Here is a 20,794-nt window from a genome sequence, read left to right as displayed (position 1 = left end):
TGTCTTAATTGGCACCCAGAGGATCGGCTGAATCGTCGACCCCTACAGCTACAGCTACACTCTCTGGCATTATCCAATCAACGTAACTTCTGCTTACAGCTGCGCCATTGTCGTCGGCGTCGTCTTTCGGGCCCATAAAAGTTTATGGCAGACCGAAAAGTAACGTCCGCTCGAAATTCAAAGTTTTTCATTTCGTTCACTTCGAATTCTCCACTTGAGCTGTTTTCGGTATGTCTCTATTAGCGATGACAATGGCTGAGTCCAGCATCCAATGCGTTCAGCGCTGCAAAAGATAATAAATTTTATACCATATATTGGCATATATTTGACTTTTATGCATTTATTGCTGTGAAAAAATGTTAATTCTTTCGTTATACTTTTATGCATTTGACTTTTACATTTTTGTCTCCGCGCCCTTCGACGCTACACAACACATAGTTGACTCTTTTGATGGTGTTGCCTTGGCATTGACTGTGCATACTATGTATTAATTGGCAGCCATCTCAATAAATCGGAAAGTGAGCATCGTAAATCAATCGAAGCGGTAATAGCCAGATATTCGACTCACAGTCTCCAAAGGCGAACCTGCATGCATGCATTTGTGTACATATACTTAAGCAAAGCTAAGCTATTACTCTCCAAATGTTGACTCTCCCATTGCTGATATGTTAGCCGCTTTGTAAGTGTGCGTGTGTGTGTGTAGAGTACCCATATCATTCGAATTCAATTACATGCGGCACGCACACATTACAAGCCAACCGAGACGGCGCATATAACCAATTAGTGCAACAGAGCAAGCAATAGTGTCAGCTGAGCGCGTCAATGGCGTTTGAGTGAAGAAGGCGTAGGCAAAACGAAATCAAATTGACAGCTATGTTTCCTCTTCTTTCCAGTAGGTGGAGCAAATCAGCTGCTGCTATTGTGAATATTGTGTTCACAGCGAAACTAACCCCCAAATGTAACGACAATCATTTTGTTGTTGTTGTGTTTTTTTAAAATTTTATTTTTGTTTAATTCAAATAGCACATGGATTTTACATAAATTAATTAACTAAACATTAAATTACAAGCACGTGTGCCACAAATCTTGATATGTTATAATTACTTAGATTATATATTTAATTTGTTGTGTGCACGAAATATGTATGCATGTGTGTGTGTGTGTGTGTGTGTGTGTGTGCTTTTTGCTGTTATTAACATTAAATTCAATTTAGTCTAGTAACTAACTAATTGTTATTACCGCATTTAAGTAATAAACGTTAAAACTTGTGTTGGGTTACATATTTACATGTGTGTGTGTGTGTAATCAAATTGCACCAAAATATTAAAAACTTGCTCAATATTAACTAAATTATAATATAGTTTGTGTGTGTGTTTGTTTAAAAGCAATTAGACAAGCGGGACGGCTATACAAATTGTTTAAATGTTAATTCAAATGTTTTTTTTTTGTTGTTTTTTTCTGATTTGTTTCTTCTTGGGCAACTTATGCGCTAGTTTATATATATATATATAGTATATATGTGTGTGTGTGTGTGTGGATGCTAACTAATCAAATCTTGCGCTTACATTTTAAACATTAACTAGAACAAAAAACAAAACATATTACATACGATTGGGCCAGTTGTATGTGTGCGTGTGTGTGTGTGTGTGGCCGCTGTGGGCGTGGCCAGCCGGAGGCGTGCCACAAACGCCGTGAATATACAATCACAAAAATTAACAACGTGCAATATTCAAAGGCGTCGCCGCAAACGCATCCGGCTGCACAAACAGTCTAACTGTTTGACCACGCCCCCCGCCCCACCCTATCCTGTCTGCCCCTCTTGCTCTCTCCCACACACACACACACACACACACACGCACCCAAGCTAAGCCTATGCCTAAGCCAAATCCACGGCCAGATCACGTGGACACGCTGCAAAGCCGTAGCTGTCCCCGCCGCTGCCCCCGCCATCCCCGCTGCTTCCATAGCTATTCGTTTCGCCGCCGCCTGCATAGTCATGTCACATGGAGAGCGTGCCCACGCCCACGGCGGACATCTGGGCGCTGTGCTGCAGCTGATGGGAATGGGCAGATGCCGCGGCCAGCGCATGACTGTGGGCCGCCAGATGGGAGTGCGAATGAAGCCGCATGGCGGATATGTTCATGGCCGCCATTGGGTTCATGGAGTGCAGCGTGTGCTGCAGATGCAGGCCCGGCTCCAGCTTCGTCTTGGCATCCAGCAGCTGGCTGTAGTCCGTATGCTGTACGCCGCCCATAACGTTCGGATCGCTGCCCTTTTTGTTCTGTTTGCGCTCCTTGGCGCGTCGATTCTGGAACCAGATCTTCACCTGGCGCTCCGACAGCGACAACGATTGCGCCAGCTCGCTCTTACGGCGTATGGTTATATAACGGGATGTGCAGTACTCCTTCTCCAGCTCCAGGCGTTGGAAGTCCGTGTAGACGACGCGATATTTGTCCTTGGTGCGCGTTTTGCCTGCGAATGGCACAAAAGTAAATCAAGCTTTAATTAGTTAAATTACTTAACAATATAATATATAAATAATAATCAGCTAATTAAATATTTAATAAACAATTATCTGAAGTTAAAAAAACGTTAAAATAAAATAGTTTATATTATGCAATAATTTAATTAAATGCCAAGAAAGTTTTAAGTGTAAAAGAACAAATTGGTAAGAAATTTAGTTGATTAATATATTAATATTATGTATAACAATATTATTTTGTATGTAATAATATTATGCATAATTATGTTTCATGCTTCAGGCAAATGTTGCATTTTGTTAAACATTTCGAATTGTTAATAATTAATGCAAATGTTTGAACCCAGCTCGTTTGTCGTCACAGCCACGTGATTGACTGACTGGGCAAACAGTTCATCATCATCATCATTGTCATCATCATTGTCATCATCATTGTCATTGTCATTATCATTGTCATCATCAGGGCTGTCATGCAAGCCGACAATATTTGAATTAAGATAGGCCATAAAATGTGCAAACCGCGTTGGCCATGTCACGATCAAAACTTTGTCAACTTTTCGCTGCGGTAAACATCAAAATTTTCTTAGGCGCGCCTACCCCTCCCCCATTGCCCACGCCCCCTGTTTTTGGGCGCCGCCAAAGACACCTTGTGTAGTACGACCTGGTCTGCTCCCTGATCTCTCTCAGCTCGCTGCGCAATTAGTCAATCAAAATTCAAATAGATGACAAACAGCCAAAGACGAGGCATGAAAAAGGCCACGGGATCATGTCATGCCATAGTTGCGTCTGCCTACGTGATAAACGCGCACACACACACACACACACACACACACACACACACACACAGAGACAACACACACACAGAGACAACACACACACACACCATACACACACTCTGCCTAACTCTCTCACACAACAAAACGCAATGCAAACATTTTTCTTTTTTTGTTGGGATTTTGCTCTAATTTTTTGTACTTTATATATTCTTTCTATGCGCCTGGCTCCGTGGCCACAATTAAAATCGAGCAAACAAGCGAGCAAACATACAAATATTTTCACAGATGATAAGTTCAGGCGACATTTGCCAGCAGATAGGCCCAACCGAGTCCGGGCCGAGTAAGTAGAGCATGCAGGCGGGCCCGGCAACAAAATAGGTGTTAAAGACCTTAAAAATGCGCTGCAATGATATACGATATATACGGGGCATTACTCTGTTCTAAGAGAGCAAAGCGAAGAGAGAAGACAGAAGAGAGTAGAGAAGCGAAGGCGAATCTGACATAAACAGAAAAGGGTTTCAGTTGGGAATAAAAACCGTAAGGAATCGAAGCCCAAACTTCTAGCTTCTTTATATTCTCTTTGGCAATTCAAAAATTAGGAAAAACAGGTTTATTGTCAATGTTTCGCCTAGACAGTTCGAAGTTCGAACCAGCTTCCTGCCTTTAAGAGCGGCTCGTGAAACTCTCTCGCAAGTTAGAGGAGAGGCCCGTTTGTCATATATTATCTAAATTTTCGAAATTCCAAAAATTAAGTTATATTCAATCTATATTCAATCTGTGTTCAATCTATATTCAATCTATATTCAATGTGTATTCAATCTGTATTCAATCTATGTTTAATCTATCTTCAATCTATTTTTGTTCTACGTTCAATCTATGTTCAATCTATATTCAATCTACGTTCAATCTAGGTTCAATCTATATTCAATCTACGTTCAATCTAGGCTCAACTATATTCAATCTACCTTCAGTCTACATTCAATGTACATTCAATCTACGTTCAGTCTGTGTTCAATCTATGTAAAATTCAAAGTATATTCAATCTATGTTCAATCGAAGATGATTCGAACCAGCTTCCTGCCTGTACGTTCAAATCTTGAAAATCTCTGTCAAATTCTTAAATTAAAATTACAAAATTGCAATAAAAAAACGTTCGTTAATTAACAATTGCCCCTTTGCACTGAAAATATGCTGAGCCTTAAATATTTTCATAGACAAAATGCGGGCTAAATTTGAAGACTAGCCAAAATTTGACATTCAACAAATTTGGTTAGTTCAATGCAAAGTTTGGCACCAAAGTTAAGTGTACTTTGGAGTCAATGCACTATTTTTTGTTTTGGTACAATTAAAGGTTGGTTGCAGGTTCGAACTACGAATCGATAGTGAGAGCCAGGGAATGCCGTTGCCAGGCCTGATTTGCGGCCCTGCTTACAAGAGCATAGACAAAGTTTTGGGCCAAAAACAAACGTAAAGAATAGAAAACTGAAAACTTTGGCTTTGCGCCTTATCTTGTCGCTCTCGCAGTCGTGTTTATTTTTTACACTTTTGTTTAGACATGAATTTATAACATTCGCCGTCATCAACAACATCAACATCGTCGTCGTCGTCGTCGTCGTCGTCGTCTTTGCCAGTTTGTTTAGTCAAATGTGGCAATCGTCATATAAAAGTTAAAGCCTCATTCCAGCTAAGTCCACACAATACTTAATCTATCTACAGCCTTTTTGTCGTCTCGCTGCGCCCGGCCAATAATAAATCTCACATTTTGTAGTCTCTTTGCGATTTTAGTTGGCCTCTGATCGTCTTTATATACGCTTTTTTCTTTTTTGGCCCGCGCGTGTTCTTGGCCAACTGGGCTGAGGCTGATAAACGGGGCGTTTAATACGCCTAATGCTGATAACCGGCAACTGTTTAGACAGACTTGGAAGGGAACTGCACAAATATTTGTCACCATTAAAAGGCAAAAAACCAAAAGCCAAAGCCAAAGCCAAAGAAATTCTATGCATATCAGGCAAATCGCAACAGTCACACAATCATCAAGTTGGATTTCCTTGTGTAAATTGAACTTAACAAAAAAATTAAAAAAAATAAACAAAAAATTTATTTATTTACTTTTTTGTTGTTGTTGTCTTTTTGTCAACTGTACAATTTCGCAATAATTTGTAAGTCCGAAATGTTATATAAAGGAAAATGCGCGAAAAGCTCGGATTTGATTCACGATTTTCCCAAAAGTCTATTACTTATCTTCTTATATAGTCTATTTCTTATATATCTATACAACTTCTTCAACTTCTTATTCCTTATATATCTATACAACTTCTTCAACTTCTTATTCCAGTTATTTGAGAGAGAGAGAGAGAGAGAGAGAAGCATATTATATAGATTATGACATGAAAGAGCAGCTGGATTCAATATTTTTCTATAAACAGTAAACTTTTGTGTATATATTCGAATATATTTTAAGAATATTTGTATTTTCTATTATTTTGTTCTTTTGTGAATATATTTAAGAATATTTATTATGCTCTCGTAGTGCGTACTAGAACTCTCTCATCAAATATCTTCGAGTATATACATTCTGGATCAGCAGACGATTTGTTATAGTCATGTCTGTCTGTCTGTCTGTCCGTCTGTCTGTCTGTCTGTCTGTCTGTCTCTCTGTCTGTCTGTCTGTCTGTCTGTCTGTCTGTCTATTTCCAAGCGAGCTAGTTTTGAAGCTAAAGTCAGCTGTATATCAGAACTGGCCGGATCGGCGCACTATATCATATAACTGCCATAGCAACAAGTTCAAGCACATATAGAATCCAAAATAGAGCCAGAGAACTCTCAGCTAAACAAATACTCTATATATATGTATATATATTTTTAGAGATGTCTGATTGGAAATGCTTAACTACACAGAGAGAAAAGCGGCGACTTTTTGTACTTGAGCCTTGAACTCTTGAATTAAACGTAATTCATACTTCATCTAAGCTCGTAAAGCTCTTCAAAGAAGTACAAAAATTCGCTAGAGAGAAAGATTTAGCTGCTAAACACTGCTCATAATTCTAAGCTGGCAACAATTTATGGAATACTCTATAAAAAGTTCTGGCATAATATCGTAGCCCAATTTAATCTATGCACAATATTATCTGTTGGCACTTTGGGTACAAATTTCTCACACCTTGTGTGTAAACAAATCCCTGGCCAAAACTGGGGCCATGTTCTTGCTGTTGTTGTTGTTGTTGTTGCTGGGCAGCGACATTGTGAGGCTGCGGCTGACCTTCACGGCCATAAGCCAATAAATAAATGGTGTGTGTGAGTGTGTGTGTGTGTGTGTTGCCATATATAAAACAATAAACCATAAACTAGAAACTAACTAAACCGTAAACTGAGTGTTTTATTAACAGCACACAAAACAAATACGCACAGTTTCTGGTCCAATCTAACCGAGTCGCAATCGCAGTCGCAGTCGCAGTCACAGTCACAGTCGCAGTCACAGTCTGGACAAATAGACGGCGCACAGATCTTTCGAATGGGTTTTTGTGCTGCCTTGATAAGATATACGCGCTCATAATTCAAAACCCCCAAAAAATAAATAAGAGATATATAATAAAAGCAGAAAAAAAACAAGTCATTTTTGCAAATAGAGCACAAAAAGCTCAAATGCAGCACATATTCTTTGAGATAAACAAACAAAAATACAAAAAAATAAAAAAATAAAAATAAAATATACATTTTATTTGTAATTAAATAGAATGCTGCATAAAAGTGCTTGCCTTGTGGCAGCCAGAAAAGAAATAACAAAAAGGTGTGACATTTTTTTATGGCTTTCTCGCTGGCACAGAGAGAGGGCAGAGGGGGGGGGGGGGTGGGAGAGAAGGGGGTGGGGTGGTACGACTTGTACAAATGTGGTAAATGTTGTCGAATTGAGAATGAGGTTGTGTGTGTGTGTGTGTGTGGCAAGTGGGGCATGCCACGTACAGCTTATATGCGACTATATCTATCTATATCTATCTATATATATATATATGTATATATATATTTGATGGATTAGTCGACATTGCCTATCGATTGCCGGGCGGCATAGTTCAAATGCACGCACTCCCCTAATCCCAGTTGAGGTCTGTATCAACAACACGCTTGTAACAAGAACCTCGCTTCGAGGAGTTGCAACAGTTGCAGTTGCATTTGGAGCCTACGATAAGCCCTAATGGTTGTCGGTTGTAATACCCATGTCTATATGTGTACATATATGCTGCAATTGGCGGCACGATCTGGCCCGGGCTTCGCGCTTTCATTCACATTTGCAACACTGCGCAAAAAACCTGATAGCTTTCGGCAGATCTATATATATCTATAGTTATACATCTATCTATCTTATATGTCTAACTGTAAAAATCCTAAGGTATGTTCCGGTTCCTTTAACTAGTTTAGACCGTCTACTTTTGATTTGCTCAAGATTCTTTTGAGTAATATCTCCAAAAGCTTCTTTTGGTAGTTCAACTTTGAAGAATGTATTCTATAATATGATATGGCATAGCTATATATTCAATCAAATCATATATGGAGATTTCAATGATATCTTGTTAAAGTTAAAACTGTAAAAAAACAAACGACTTTTTTTTTTAATTCAAATTTGAACAATCTACTTTACAATATTTTATATGGCAGATATATATTGCTATTACTCTTATGCAAAATATTTCCATATTTAAAAACTACAAAAGTTGAAATTTGTACAAATTAATCTCTTTTAACTAAATCTTTACTAAGCTGCTTCAAAGTCGGGGGATTTCCTTATTAAAAACAAAAATGAAAAACGATTTTGTATATTTTGTAAATTTGTTCAATGTTCTATCTATTCGATATATTATATATATCATATATCATCATTTCAATGATATCCAAAAACTAATCGAAAAACATGAAAAAGTTGAAAATTGAACAATTTACTATAATTTTTTGTCATGCAATAGCTATATTATATTTAATATAGTCATATATAGCGACTTTTTCAAGCACTTTCCCCAGACCTTATCAACCTTTTTTTTTCAATATATACCCTGCATTCTACAAAATCGAACTTCTATATATTTATCTCTTCTTCTACAAATCATAAAAAGGCTGGGAAAAACTTCATTATAATCTTAATATTTGCTTGTATTTGAACAATTCTCTAATGTCCTAATCATATAAAAAGAAAACTTAATAAATCTTTGAACCAAAAGATTTATATTTAGAAACCTTGCGATTTACTTCTCATAAATTTATTTTTTTGTCATTTGTGAATCATTCACAAAATTCGACTTTGAGCAAAATGTGTGGACTGTTTGACAAGCACTTGCTCCTGTTGCCCCTGACCTTATCGTTAATGTGTCTCAGTGTAATAATTCACAACTGGTGCGCGCAATGACAAACAATCGAATAGTTTATGAGCGCAACAAATGTGTGTGTGCGTGTGCGTGTGTGTGTGTGCGTGTATGTTTGTATCTCTGGCTGCCGACAAAGGAAAAGAGTGCAAACAATACAAATGCCAATAGCTGGAAGGCTTTAAGATTTTATAGCGCATGCGATTATGTAATTTAAGGGGTAGATAGATGCAGGGTGGGGGGTGGGGAGGGGGTGTGTGGGTATTGGAATATGGAGCAAAGTTAAGCCGTAAATGATTGTCAAGAGACAATTGACAATTTGGCCCATAAATTATATTAATATACGAGCAGGTAGCGCCGATTTTTCGAACAGCTGTTGCCAAAACAGAGCCGGACATAACGCAAAGATTGCGGCAATTATGTGCACTGTTCCCAGCGGACCAATCACAGCGACCAAGGCCACTGACAGTTACAGTTACAATATATTTAACCGTTAACCGTTGCGGTTAGTTACGCGCCGGTTGGTGGTTGCGCATTAATGCGGCCTGCTGCATGCTGTGTGTTAATTTGTCACTTGCGGTACATCTTTATCTATGTGTGTGTGTGTGTGTGTGGTGTGTTTGCGGGTGGGTGTGCTGCGGGGGGTGTGGGCATTGCCCAAGATGATGACAAAATAAGGACGCAAACTAAATGAAGTGCTCAGCATGTGTACACAAATCTATTGGGAGACATTTATTACCTGCTCTCGCTCGCTCTCTCTCTCTCGCTCGCTCGCTCTCTGCTCTATTAAAATTTCGAAATTAAAGCTTTAGCCTGGGTCAAAAGTTTCGGGCAGCCCGCTCAGCTGCGCTCTCACCACCCGCCCCCACCCCGCGTTGACGCTCAGCAGCAATTTCAGTTATTGCACTCCTGGGACTGAGGCACTCAACATTCGGCAGCAGAGTCCAACACTTGACTTTTCAACACTCAACAATTTGTTTCTGAGCTCAACTTAAAGTTGAGCGCAAACATGGGAAGTGGGTGGGAGAGAGACACTGAGAGAGAGTGTGTGTGTGGCTGTGGTGAGCATCATAAATGTATTTTCATGGCTGTGGCAAGGCAGAGACAACAATAACAACTAACGGGCAGCAGCTAAAGCAGCAGCTCACCACCCAAGCGACAATATAACAATAACATTTATTTGGCATTTTGCTGCTGTTTTAGATGCTGTTATATCGTAAATATTAGCTCAAATTACATCATAAAATCATTTGATTCGATTTGACGTTTATTTTATTTTTCCTTTTTTGCCCTTTTTTTTTTTTGCTTTTGTTCTTGGCGTGGGCCTGGGAAATTTACCACCTTTGCGGCGGCTGTTTATTTGTAAAGGAGTGTGAGGTGGAATCAGCATACATATAAATCAACGCGAGAGCGGATTTAATTGTAGCCTGTATATGTCTACACAATTTGGAGACTCGTGACATTAGTGGAGAGCTGTGGGAATATTTCACATAGCGATTCCTTCGTTATGTAAAGATGTTAACTGTTATCACGTCTGGTAAACATTCAATGTTATTTTAATATACATTTTTCATGTAACACGAATAATACTGCTAATACAACTGTTAGAAACTAAAAACAAATGAGGGATAAATGAGAACTGAAGCCCAGACAAATATTCAAAAGTAGCTGTGGGTTGCTTTATATTAAGCCAAGACCGACGGCAAATCGAAAGGTTTGTTTATACGCATAACTTTATATATTGCGCATTTCGTTGTTCATCTAGAAAATTAGATCAGCTATATAATTTCCATCAGGGCTAATTAAGGTTCCACTAATGCTATGCACGCAACAATAAATAACTCTTTCACACACGCACACACTCACACACACACACACGCGCGCGCGCGCGAAAGGCAGAAATTCAAAATGGCGTACATCAAAGTGGAAACATGCGACATGGCAACGGCTTTATGAGTGTGTGCCATGCATATGCAAAAAGGCACCAGACTCAATCCCCCGCCATCATATATACCCCCCCTCGCCACAACCCACCAGCTGCAGCGCAAAGCCAGGCCGCGCCCCGGCACGCAGCATTATAAATGCCAACGGAGGAAGAAAAAATGTATATATATATATATACATATATTATCAGATCGCGTGCAGGGACACAAACGAATGCCGCATGTACGTGCCGCAGCCAAATTTGAGGCACGCAGGGCGGAGCAAGAGGCTGATGATGGCCATATAAATGTGGCCAACACGCCATTTTGGCAGCGGATCGCGTTTATGAGCGTCTCGAACGGCGCGGGGAGTGCCGCCGTTTGTGCTTAGAAAATGGCTGCCATCGGCCGCAATTTGACTGCCAGCCCAAAGTCGAAGTCGAAACTCGAAACTCGAACTCGAACTGGAATTCGAAGTCGCCATTAAAGTCATAAATTGCGTAGTTCGTGCAGCTTGGTTTGCGGCGAGGGGGGGGGGGGGGGGGACAAAATTATTCTCAAATTTACGTTAATTATTTTGAATGCGGCTGCGAAAGCATGCAATAAACATTTATAATCATATGCTGTATGTATACGATATGCACATACGATATACACATACGATATGCACATACGATACGATATACGACTCGAGCTTATTTATGAGCGGCGCATGCAAGCCAAAACAAAAGAAGAAGAACAACAACAACAACAATAAGAAGAAGAACAAGAACAGGAGCGAGCAAGACAAAACATAAAATTTAGAAAGAAAGAAAAGTTAGAATTATTTTGGATGCGTACCACCTGCTTCCAGCAATTCGGTAAAGTCCTCTAAATTGGGCGAGCTGCACAGTTCTGCGAATGTTGCGTTTATTAGAGTTAAATATTATATTAAAGTTAGCATTTAGTCTATTTATAGATTTTTGTTTAACTCATCAGTTATTAAAGCTATAAATACTATAATTAAGTAATTAATACTATAATTTAATAGAATTTTCAAAATAAGTTTGAGGCCAAACGAACTAAACTTTCTGAATTCCCCCTTTCTTTCACTTGCATTTTTCACCCAAGTGTGGCGAATTTCGTGAAAAGCGTGAAACATGTCTACAATGAAATTGCACAAAGATCTTTGAAAATGATTTTGTTATCGAAAGTATCATTTTTTGATTTTCCATCAATTTTCCACAGCTGCGAGTGGAATTTCAGGAAACGCTGAAATATATATTCCCCAAGTTTTTATGTAGATCTTCCAAATTATGTTTAAACCAAATCGTACAAAACTTAAGCCGGAAACACCTAGATGCTAAGAAAAGCAAAAGCAGAAACTTAACAAATTAGAATCTTTTCATAATCGAAGCGTTATAATTCCCAAGCGAAGAGTCTTCCTATTCAAATGAAACAATATACAAGTGTATAACCAATCGAATCAATATGTTAAGCGAATTCCAATGCGCTAAACAATGCGAAATAAATTTCAGTTGGACCTCTGCTCCTTCTCTCAACTATATATTTATTTGCCAAGATATAGCCGTGCGCTCTAGTTGTTATAATAAGCCGGGGCCAACACATTATTGATAATTTGCGCATATCATAAAAATATTCAACAATATAATATACAATAAATTTGTGTGTGTACTCCTTTGGCTTTGCTCTGGGTGTGAACTATAAATTTTCTACTCGCTGCTGCTGCCCGGCTTCTCGCTCTTATCTGAGTAGGTTAAACGCTTTGGGTCAACGTGCAACAATATTTGCTTAATCTTTGAGGCAAACACCGGAGCGTGCCCGAGAGATGCAGCTGCAAGATCATTAAACCGAAAGCAAAAGTGAGATATGGCCCAATGTTTACCCGAGCGAGTAACGAGTAGCGAGTGGCGAGTGGCAAATCGAGCGAGTCGTAATTAATGAATGAAACAGAAATTAAACTGGCCGTCAAATCAGTACAAATCCAGGCTAATAATCATCAACATCATAAAAATCAGAATATGGCAACCATATATTCATTGTTCATTGGCCCAATGTTTACCCGAGCGAGTAACGAGTAACGAGTAGCGAGTGGCGAGTCGTAATTAATGAATAAACAGAAATTAAACTGGCCGTCAAATCAGTACAAATCCAGGCTAATAATCATCAACATCATAATTAAAGTGGCATAAAAATCAGAATATGGCAACCATATACAATATTCATTGTTCATTGTTCATTGTTATGGTCGGGGCATATAATTTAGCAGCGATATATTATGGCGATATTCTCTGAAGCAAGCATTTAATTTAGTTTTTTATAATTATTGCTACTTTATTGTATTGTTAAGCGATTAACGGCACAATGTATACACATATGTATATATATATATATTAACTGGACTGCAAATCGCGGCCATAAAAATAGTAGCAAAAACGTGTACACAATAAGCTTGACACGTTTCTAAAGAGTCGCTCAATCAGTCAGTCAGTCCGTCCGTCCGTCAATCAACGGAATTATGCCTAAAGATATGCATGAGGCACTGATATTTTATTTACACGCAAAATATTTGCGCGTACAACGCGTCGTATGAGCTATATTTTGATTGACAAACGGATTTGAATGTCGCAGCTGGAGCTTAACGAGCAGCGACATTTTCTTGTTTATGACAAAATGAAATATTTTGACTGAACACGCTTTATATCTAAGTTGGCAATTCTTCTCATTTCATTTCAGTTCTTTATTCTTTCTCTTCCCGTTTAGCTGATAGAAGATCAGAAACTTGACGGAATTGTAAGCTGAAAAAGACTTCATCTCAATCTTTTCTCTATTTTCTGGCATATATCCTTACGTATATATACATATCTTCATAACGCTGCGTTCTTGAATCTTACTAGGCTTATATATTTGTAGAGCTGGAGGACTTATAAGTCTATAGATTTTCATAGCAAAGTTTCTCTATATATCTATTTCCTCTGTTTCCCTGGCATATATCTTTCCGCATAAACTTTCACATTTGCCTTATATTTACATACTCAACTTTAATTTCTCTTCAGTTTCTCAATCATTATTTAAGTTCTTATTGGCTTTATTTCGATTTGCTCTTACCTTAATTAAACAAGTGTGGACAGCCTCTGATGCTCGCTTTTAGATCCAAAACTTGGCGTAATACTATAATAATATTATTTTGGCATAGCTGGAATATTTATAAACTCATAGTTTTCTGTATGAGTAGGAATCTATATAAGTCTATTTCCTCTATTTCCGTATCGTCATAGCTTTCCACTTTTACCCTATTTATATTTACACTCTCAAAGCCCGCTTTATACTCTCTTAAGTTGCCCAATCATAATTAAACTTCTTATTGGCTGCAATTGAAATTCCCTCTGCCTTTCGCGGGCTTCTTCCCCCTGAAACTTTTTCCCAGTTAAAGTTCCTAAGGCTGACAAATCCGCGGCGCCTGCAGCACACACAATAGTGAATCTCTCTATATATATATCTATATCTATATATGTATGTGTGTGTGGTTGATCGTAGCTGCATGTTCAACAACTTATAGAGCACACACGGGGTACATGTGTATATATGGAAAGGGCTTTCCAGCTACTTAGCAGCAACAAATTTCAGTTATTAGCAATATCAATGCCAATACAAATAACAGGCCGCGGCGCAATATTTGAACAACTAAGTCCCAAGCAAATGGAGCTGATGGATAAAAAACAAAAAACAAGCCACAAGTTGTGTGTGCGAGTGTGTGTCGAGTGTGTACGAGTGTGTGTGTGTGAGCTAATCCTGGCATGTCAATCATGGATAGCGTTTGTCAGACCCAATGTCGCTCTGCCTATGCCACATAGATGATCATGATGATGATGGCAATGATGATGATGATGTTGAACTGAGCTAATCAAGCGGCAGACTTCATTTTGACACATGCCCCAGGCCACAAATGCTGACGGCAATGCGCACAAAAACCAAATATTGATAGCGCTGATAACGATCGACGGACGACTCCGGCGGGCAACATCGACGGATACGGCCCGCTGACTGCAACGGGCCAGCTAGTGGCCATTTTTAATGGCTTATCATGCAACCAAATAGCTCACGTCGCAGTCGCAGTCGCAGTCGCAGTCGACGTCGCTGTTCATATGGCCTATGGATGGGTCTACACTCAGAGAAAAGCTAGACTGAGTGTTCTTTCAAGCATATTTTCTTTGCCTAAATCTATTTTAATGAGTAACTTGAGAAACTTCTTTGAACTCTAAATTGAGAGTGTCAGAATTAAGCACAGCATGTTTAGTTAAAGAAAAGAGAGAGAGAGAGAGAGAGCGAGACAGAGAGAGAGAGAGAAGCAGAACTTCTTAGATTAAGCATTCTTTATTGAGTCTTTGGAAGTCTGACCTAAAGAACTTCGTTCTCAGGCTGAGTATTAATATTTAGGAATTTTCATGCTTAAGAAAATAACTTTTAAAATAGGAACTTTGTTTTTAGACTAAGAAAGGATATTTGGAAATTTGCGCACTTTGTAAAAAGCTCTTGAATTAGAAACTTTCTTATGAGGATATTTGATAATTTGATTATTAAGAATTTTGATACTCTAGAAAACATATTCATAAACAAGAACAGGAATTTTGATGCCCAAGAAAACAAATGTTGGAATAAGAACTTTGTTCTTAGACAAAACAAAAATGATATTAAAGAGTTTTGGTTCTTAGGAAAACAAATCTTCAAATAAGAAGTTTGTGCTTAAGAATTGACATATAGGAACTTTGCTTTTAGGCCAAGATACTTAGGAATTTTGTTACCCAACAAACTCAATAGATATTGTTAACCAATTGCGTTTTGAGCCACCTTTTTTGTGACAGTGTATCGTAATTTGAAATCGTAGTTTTTTGGGGCCAGACATTGGGGCAACACGAATCTATGCTCCGGCATATATGTGCTCTATAGATAGCTCTACCTTTTCCCTTCACTTCTTTTTTCTACTCTGCTTCTTTCTCTATTTCTGATATATTTATAAATTTTGTGCATATTGACACATTAAATCTCAATGTGTCATGTGGCATTAAGTTTTATGCCCAGCGCAAGACACGTTGAATCCACTACCCCCTCCCACCACTACCCCTATATCAATCGTTCCTACTGCCAGCTTATCGTTGGGCCAAGTTAAGGTTTCTTCCTGGTCGCTCTCATAATTCGGTTCGGTTCGATTCGGTACGGTTTTTTTTAATAATGATTGCAAAGATTTGGCCATAAATGTCGCTATTTAGTTTTTATTGGAAGTAATACTAATTTTTATTGGTTTATTGGTTATATTGTTTTAATCAATACGCCAAACGGCGCCCTTATCGGCCCATAACCAGGCTATGTCGCGCAGATAACGCACACGTTTCGATACTTGGTATCACCCCAAAAAAAAAACCTATATATATATATGATGGGAGGACCAGGTAACATTGACAGGCGGTCGTTGATTTCACAAAGGTTTTCCATTCTACAGAAACACAAACCCCGCCCCCTCCTCCCACTTCTCCCTCCTCCCTTGGCCAGCAAGTGCGGCTAATCTAATCGCGAAAACCCCGCCTCAGCTATTGAAACAAAAGTACAAGCAACAAAAACAATAACAATTGCCGAAGAACTTTATTGCCACACCCAATGGGCGCGTTTGGACACGTTTTGAGAATCGATTGGCACGCATGTATATACCCCACACTGAATGCCCGAACATAGGGTAGAGTTTGCGTTCAAGAGAGAGAGAGAGAGAGATTTTTGTGTGCGTTTCGTTTATTATTTATACGAATAATAAATAAAATGCATAATCTTAATTTGTCATCTTGACCCGTTAAAGGATTACAATTAACAACGGCGGGCCCAATAAACGTTAATTGCATACCAACCGATTTTATGGGCTTAATGGATATCGTCGTCGATATCGAATGTCGTCAACTTCGAAACGTTCAGCGCGGCCATAAATTGTAAGCGCTTGCGCACGTGTTTTGGCATGTGTGTGTTTGCTTGTGGGTATGCAAGTGCCTAAGTATGCGTGTGTGTGTGTGCATTGGCATTTGCATCGCTGTTAATGTTAATGCTCTGTTGTTGTTGCTCTGTTATGTAAATAAAAAAGAATGGCCGCCGAACAGCGACAAGCAAAATGTAAAGCCTTGAGCTTTTAACATTTAATGTGAGTGGCGCCTGCAGTGTGAGAAGTGAATGCAGCAGAGGAATAACAGAGTCAAGGAAGCTTTTTCAACGAAAACAAAATGACTCAATGCAACTGTTTTGATCTAAATAAATAGAGAACACCTAACATTCTATTCGTTTCATGCCTATTTGAAACACTTCTCGAGCCGCTAATTGCTGTGAGAGCAGTTCGCTGCCTTTTCACATCTATTTGCATTTTTCATTAGAAACTGTGGAATTGATCGAACCCATTGAATATTCTTTCCATTCTTTTTTCTTTTTATAGTTAAATTGATTTACGACACAAAATTAGTCAACAGAGTCGACAAGTTTTTCAGGCCGCGACCGCTGAGCCTGGGGCATAAATCAAGGCGGTGCGCCGTAAAATGAAGACAAACATTTGATTTTTATGAGCTAATGGCCCTTGGAGGCGCGCTCAATTCGAGCACAAATTGCTTACGGTTTGTTATAAAATGATGCTTCCTTCTCTTTCTTTCCCTTTGAAGCGCGAACAGCACGAGCTTTGGTCGAACGCGGAGGTAGACAATGCTTGCGATCTGTTGTTGCGGATGAGCGGAAAACCCCAGAAAGGTGACTAAAAGCGAATTCGAACTTGGATCAAAACAAAGCAAAGACATTCCGTTTCGTTCAAGTACGCGCTGCAGCCAAAATGTTAGTGCAGCTTAGCTGAGTAAAGCAGAGCGCGCACAATTCACCACACACAAGAGTGCATACCACTACAGTATGTACGTATGTTTGTATGTGTGTAATGAAAGATCGTGTGCAGCGACAACGAAATTGGAATTAACTCGGGCTCGAATTGGCGTGTAGTCAAAACAATGTTAGCCCGTTATGTTTCGCAATACGCAGCAGAAAAAATGTTAGTCTAACTTGGCAGAGATTTCGACACTGAGCTTTTGTCACCGTTTAATGGTCAATCAAGGCTCAAGGCTTGGTAGTCTATAGCTTTCAGCTCAGTTAGTTGCTTAGTTCAACGCAGATGAGACGTGCGTGCGTGTGTGAATAGAAATTAAGAACGTGTGTGCAAACGCAGAAGAGTACTTAACTCGCATCCAAACAAGGAATTGATGAACTGGAGTTGAACTAAGACTTCCAGATTTCGCAAAAGATATAAATTGTGAAACTAACAGCTTTTCACTCGAAAGTGAACATTCGATCGTGTGGAGAAAAACTCAAAGTTTACGCAATTCGCGTGCGAATTGGAATATGCTCAAATCGAAGTGAGTAGAAAATAACTCGAGTCTAACTTTGACTGTGAGTTTGTTTTTACCGTTAAATAGTTTAGCTCTTGCTCTCAATTACACTAGTGACAAAATGTTAGTATATATGTATGTAGACTTACCCGGCTGCGGTTGTGCTGGATATGAGGGTTTCTTCATCCATTCGTAATATTGCGTCTTCGCTGGCGATGTGCGATGGTTGTTGTTGGCCGTGATGCTGTTGTTGTTGTTGTTGTTGTTGTTGTGTGTTGAGGGGCTGTTGTTGTTGTTGACGCTGCCCGCTGCACTCAAATGATGGGTCAAATGGTGCGGCGAAGAGGCAGAGGTGGGCGCGCCCGGACTAGATATCTCACTGCCCGACACCGTTATGGGCGGCGATGGCAAACCCTCGGCAATATGTTGTTGTTGCTGCCGCTGCTGTTGCTGCTGTTGTTGTTGTTGTTGTTGCTGGGCATGAACTGCCGCCTCGTTCGGCTCGTTCAGCTGCGTGGCGCCCGGCGCTGCACCACCCACCGCCGGCGCAGAGCCGCTGCTGCCGGAGCTGGCCGAGCTGCTGGAGCCGCCGCTGGGCAGCCCGCTGTTAATGTGCGCCGCATGATGCTGCTGCATCAGCTGATGCGCCGATGTCGGCACATTCTGCACAAAACTCTCGCCAGCCGCCGAGCTGGAGGCGGGCGAATGCCAATCGCTGGCGCTGGCCGCCGCCGCCGCCGAATGGAACATGTGCGGATTGTAGTACATTTGATGGGCGGCTGCATGATGGGCGGCGGCATGCGGTGAGTCCACGTCGCTCAGGAACTGATGATTGGGCGGCGTATGATAGTTGGTTGGCCAGTTCCAGGGTTGGCCAGCGGCCGCAGCCGAGGCGTACGCCAGATTGGCGTTGTGCTTTTGCGAATACGGCAGTGTATTGTAATAGTGGGAAACCATTTTGAGGTTAGGGCGCGCAATCAAAACTGTTTAACTTCGAAAATTACTGTTTACTGTTTATTTATTGTTGTTAATTTTTTTAAGCAATTTGCTTGGGGTTTTTTCTTTTTTTTTGCCTCTGTCTTTAAAGCACTTTTTTTTCGCTCTCTGTTTTATGTGCACATTTTGCAAGCGTTTCGACAAATTTGCTTTTGAACTTTTTCGCGCTTCCTCTTTTGCGCACACACACGCACGCACTTTTACGTAGTTTGTATTGGTATTGGTGCGATCTATCGATAAGCACTTAATTGTAAACTCTTTGTTTGGTATTTTTGTTTCCCAATTTAAAACACGCGTGAATTTTGAGTCAAATTTTGCTGCGTTCTCTTAACTGCCGTTGCGTCTGGCCTGTTGCGCCGTTAACCGCAGTCGAATACGTACTGAAAGCAACCAGCGTCGAGCACTGATAAAAACAAACCGAAAAGAAGTAGGAAAAGGGAGCCGCGCTAACAACAGCAGCAGCGACTGCCGTCTAACTAGTCGTCTCGCTCGCACGCACGCCAACCAGCCTGAGTGGGCATATTTTAACCCTCATTTCCGTTGCGTGCCTGAAATTCAAGATGGCTTGTGTTGTTTTTTTTTTGCCTGCTCTCTCTCTCTCTCTCTCTCTCTTGCTGGCCAACGACGTCCCGCTTGCGTACGTCATGGCTGGCCGTGTGGCTCCGCCCCCTTTTGGCCAGGGCTTGGCCAGGTAAGCCGGCTGCCGAAGACGACGATGGGCGTTTGAGCCAAAGTATGTGTAGAAATGAAATACCCCTTTTTCCTTTACGACTGCTTCGATTTGTACTATAAACTAATATTGCCTTTGGCTATCCCTAATTAAGTAATTCCATGCCAGTGTGCATTATGCAATTAGTGGCCGTAAAATCATGTTTGTAGTGCCATAACGACGGATTTCATTTATTGCACTCCATGTACATGTACATGTACATATCATTCATTCAGCCTTTGCCATTTTAATGTTCCGATTTTTCTGCTTTATAGAGCTAGTTTTCTGTTAGGTGTGAGTGTGTTTGTGTGTGTGTGAGTGTGTGTGTGTGTGTGTGTGTTTGCAGAGCAATTGTTACTTTTCTATAAACATCTCGCTAATTGCATCATAAGTGGAATAACGCCCGAGAACAGCTCAAATATTGGCTTTAAAGTAAAGTTCAAATTGGTTATAAAACGTCTAAATATTTATAAATCATTTTCAATTGTTGTCATAACGGGATTGGAAAAGATATGTTAAAGAAGAACGAACATATATGGGAAGAAGAAGTAATATTTACAGGAAGAAGAAATAACATATGCAGGATGAATAAAGGATATATATGGAAACAGAACATATTTTCGAAGAAGAAAAAACCTATATGAGAAGAAGAAAGAATATATTTAAGAAGAAGAAAGAACATAAAAAGGAAGAAGGAAGAAAATGTATATCTAAAGAAAAAAGAATATATATTGGAAGAAGAAATAGGATATTTAGGAAGAAGAAAAACATATATATTTTAAGAAAAAAGAAAGACGAAAAAATATATAAAGGAAGAAAAAAGAGCATATATAGGAAGAAGAACGAACATGTTTGGGAAGAAGGAAGAAAATGTATATCGAAAGAAGAAAAACATATATGGGAAGAAGAAAGAACATATATAGGAAGAAGAAAGGGCATATAAAAAAAGGCGAAAGAACATATATAGGAAGAGGAAAAAGCATATAAAGAAAGAATAAAGGATATATATGAAAACAAGAAACAAGAAAGAACATATAGAAGAAGGAAGAAAATGTATATCGAAAGAAGAAAAACATTTATGGGAAGAAGAAAGAACATATATAGGAAGAAGGACGGGCACATAAAGAAAGACGAAAGAACATATAAAGGAAGAGGAATGAACATATATATCGC

The 20,794-nt window shown here is 39.6% G+C and overlaps 1 protein-coding gene across 2 annotated transcripts; it reads right to left on the bottom strand.

Moving 5' to 3' along the window:
- Positions 1 to 1,999: 1,999 nt before the first annotated feature.
- On the bottom strand, positions 2,000 to 18,890 carry LOC115760299 (homeotic protein caudal). Of its 2 annotated transcripts, XM_030701587.1 has the most exons (3): positions 18,066 to 18,890; positions 11,366 to 11,419; positions 2,000 to 2,472 (listed from the first exon to the last, which is right to left on the bottom strand). In XM_030701587.1, the coding sequence occupies exons 1-3, from the start codon at positions 18,871 to 18,873 to the stop codon at positions 2,000 to 2,002; spliced, it is 1,335 nt and encodes a 444-aa protein (XP_030557447.1). In that variant the 5' UTR covers positions 18,874 to 18,890. The 2 variants fall into 2 exon arrangements, with proteins under 2 accessions (XP_030557447.1, XP_030557446.1); XM_030701586.1 differs by lacking the exon at positions 11,366 to 11,419.
- Between the last annotated feature and the right edge of the window lie 1,904 nt (positions 18,891 to 20,794).

This window comes from Drosophila novamexicana, unplaced genomic scaffold, assembly GCF_003285875.2.
Source record: "Drosophila novamexicana strain 15010-1031.04,08,12 unplaced genomic scaffold, DnovRS2.1 tig00000387-arrow-pilon, whole genome shotgun sequence".
Taxonomy (NCBI): domain Eukaryota; kingdom Metazoa; phylum Arthropoda; class Insecta; order Diptera; family Drosophilidae; genus Drosophila; species Drosophila novamexicana.
The sequence above is the reverse complement of the archived record's forward strand: the minus strand, read 5'-3'. Positions and strand labels throughout refer to the sequence as shown.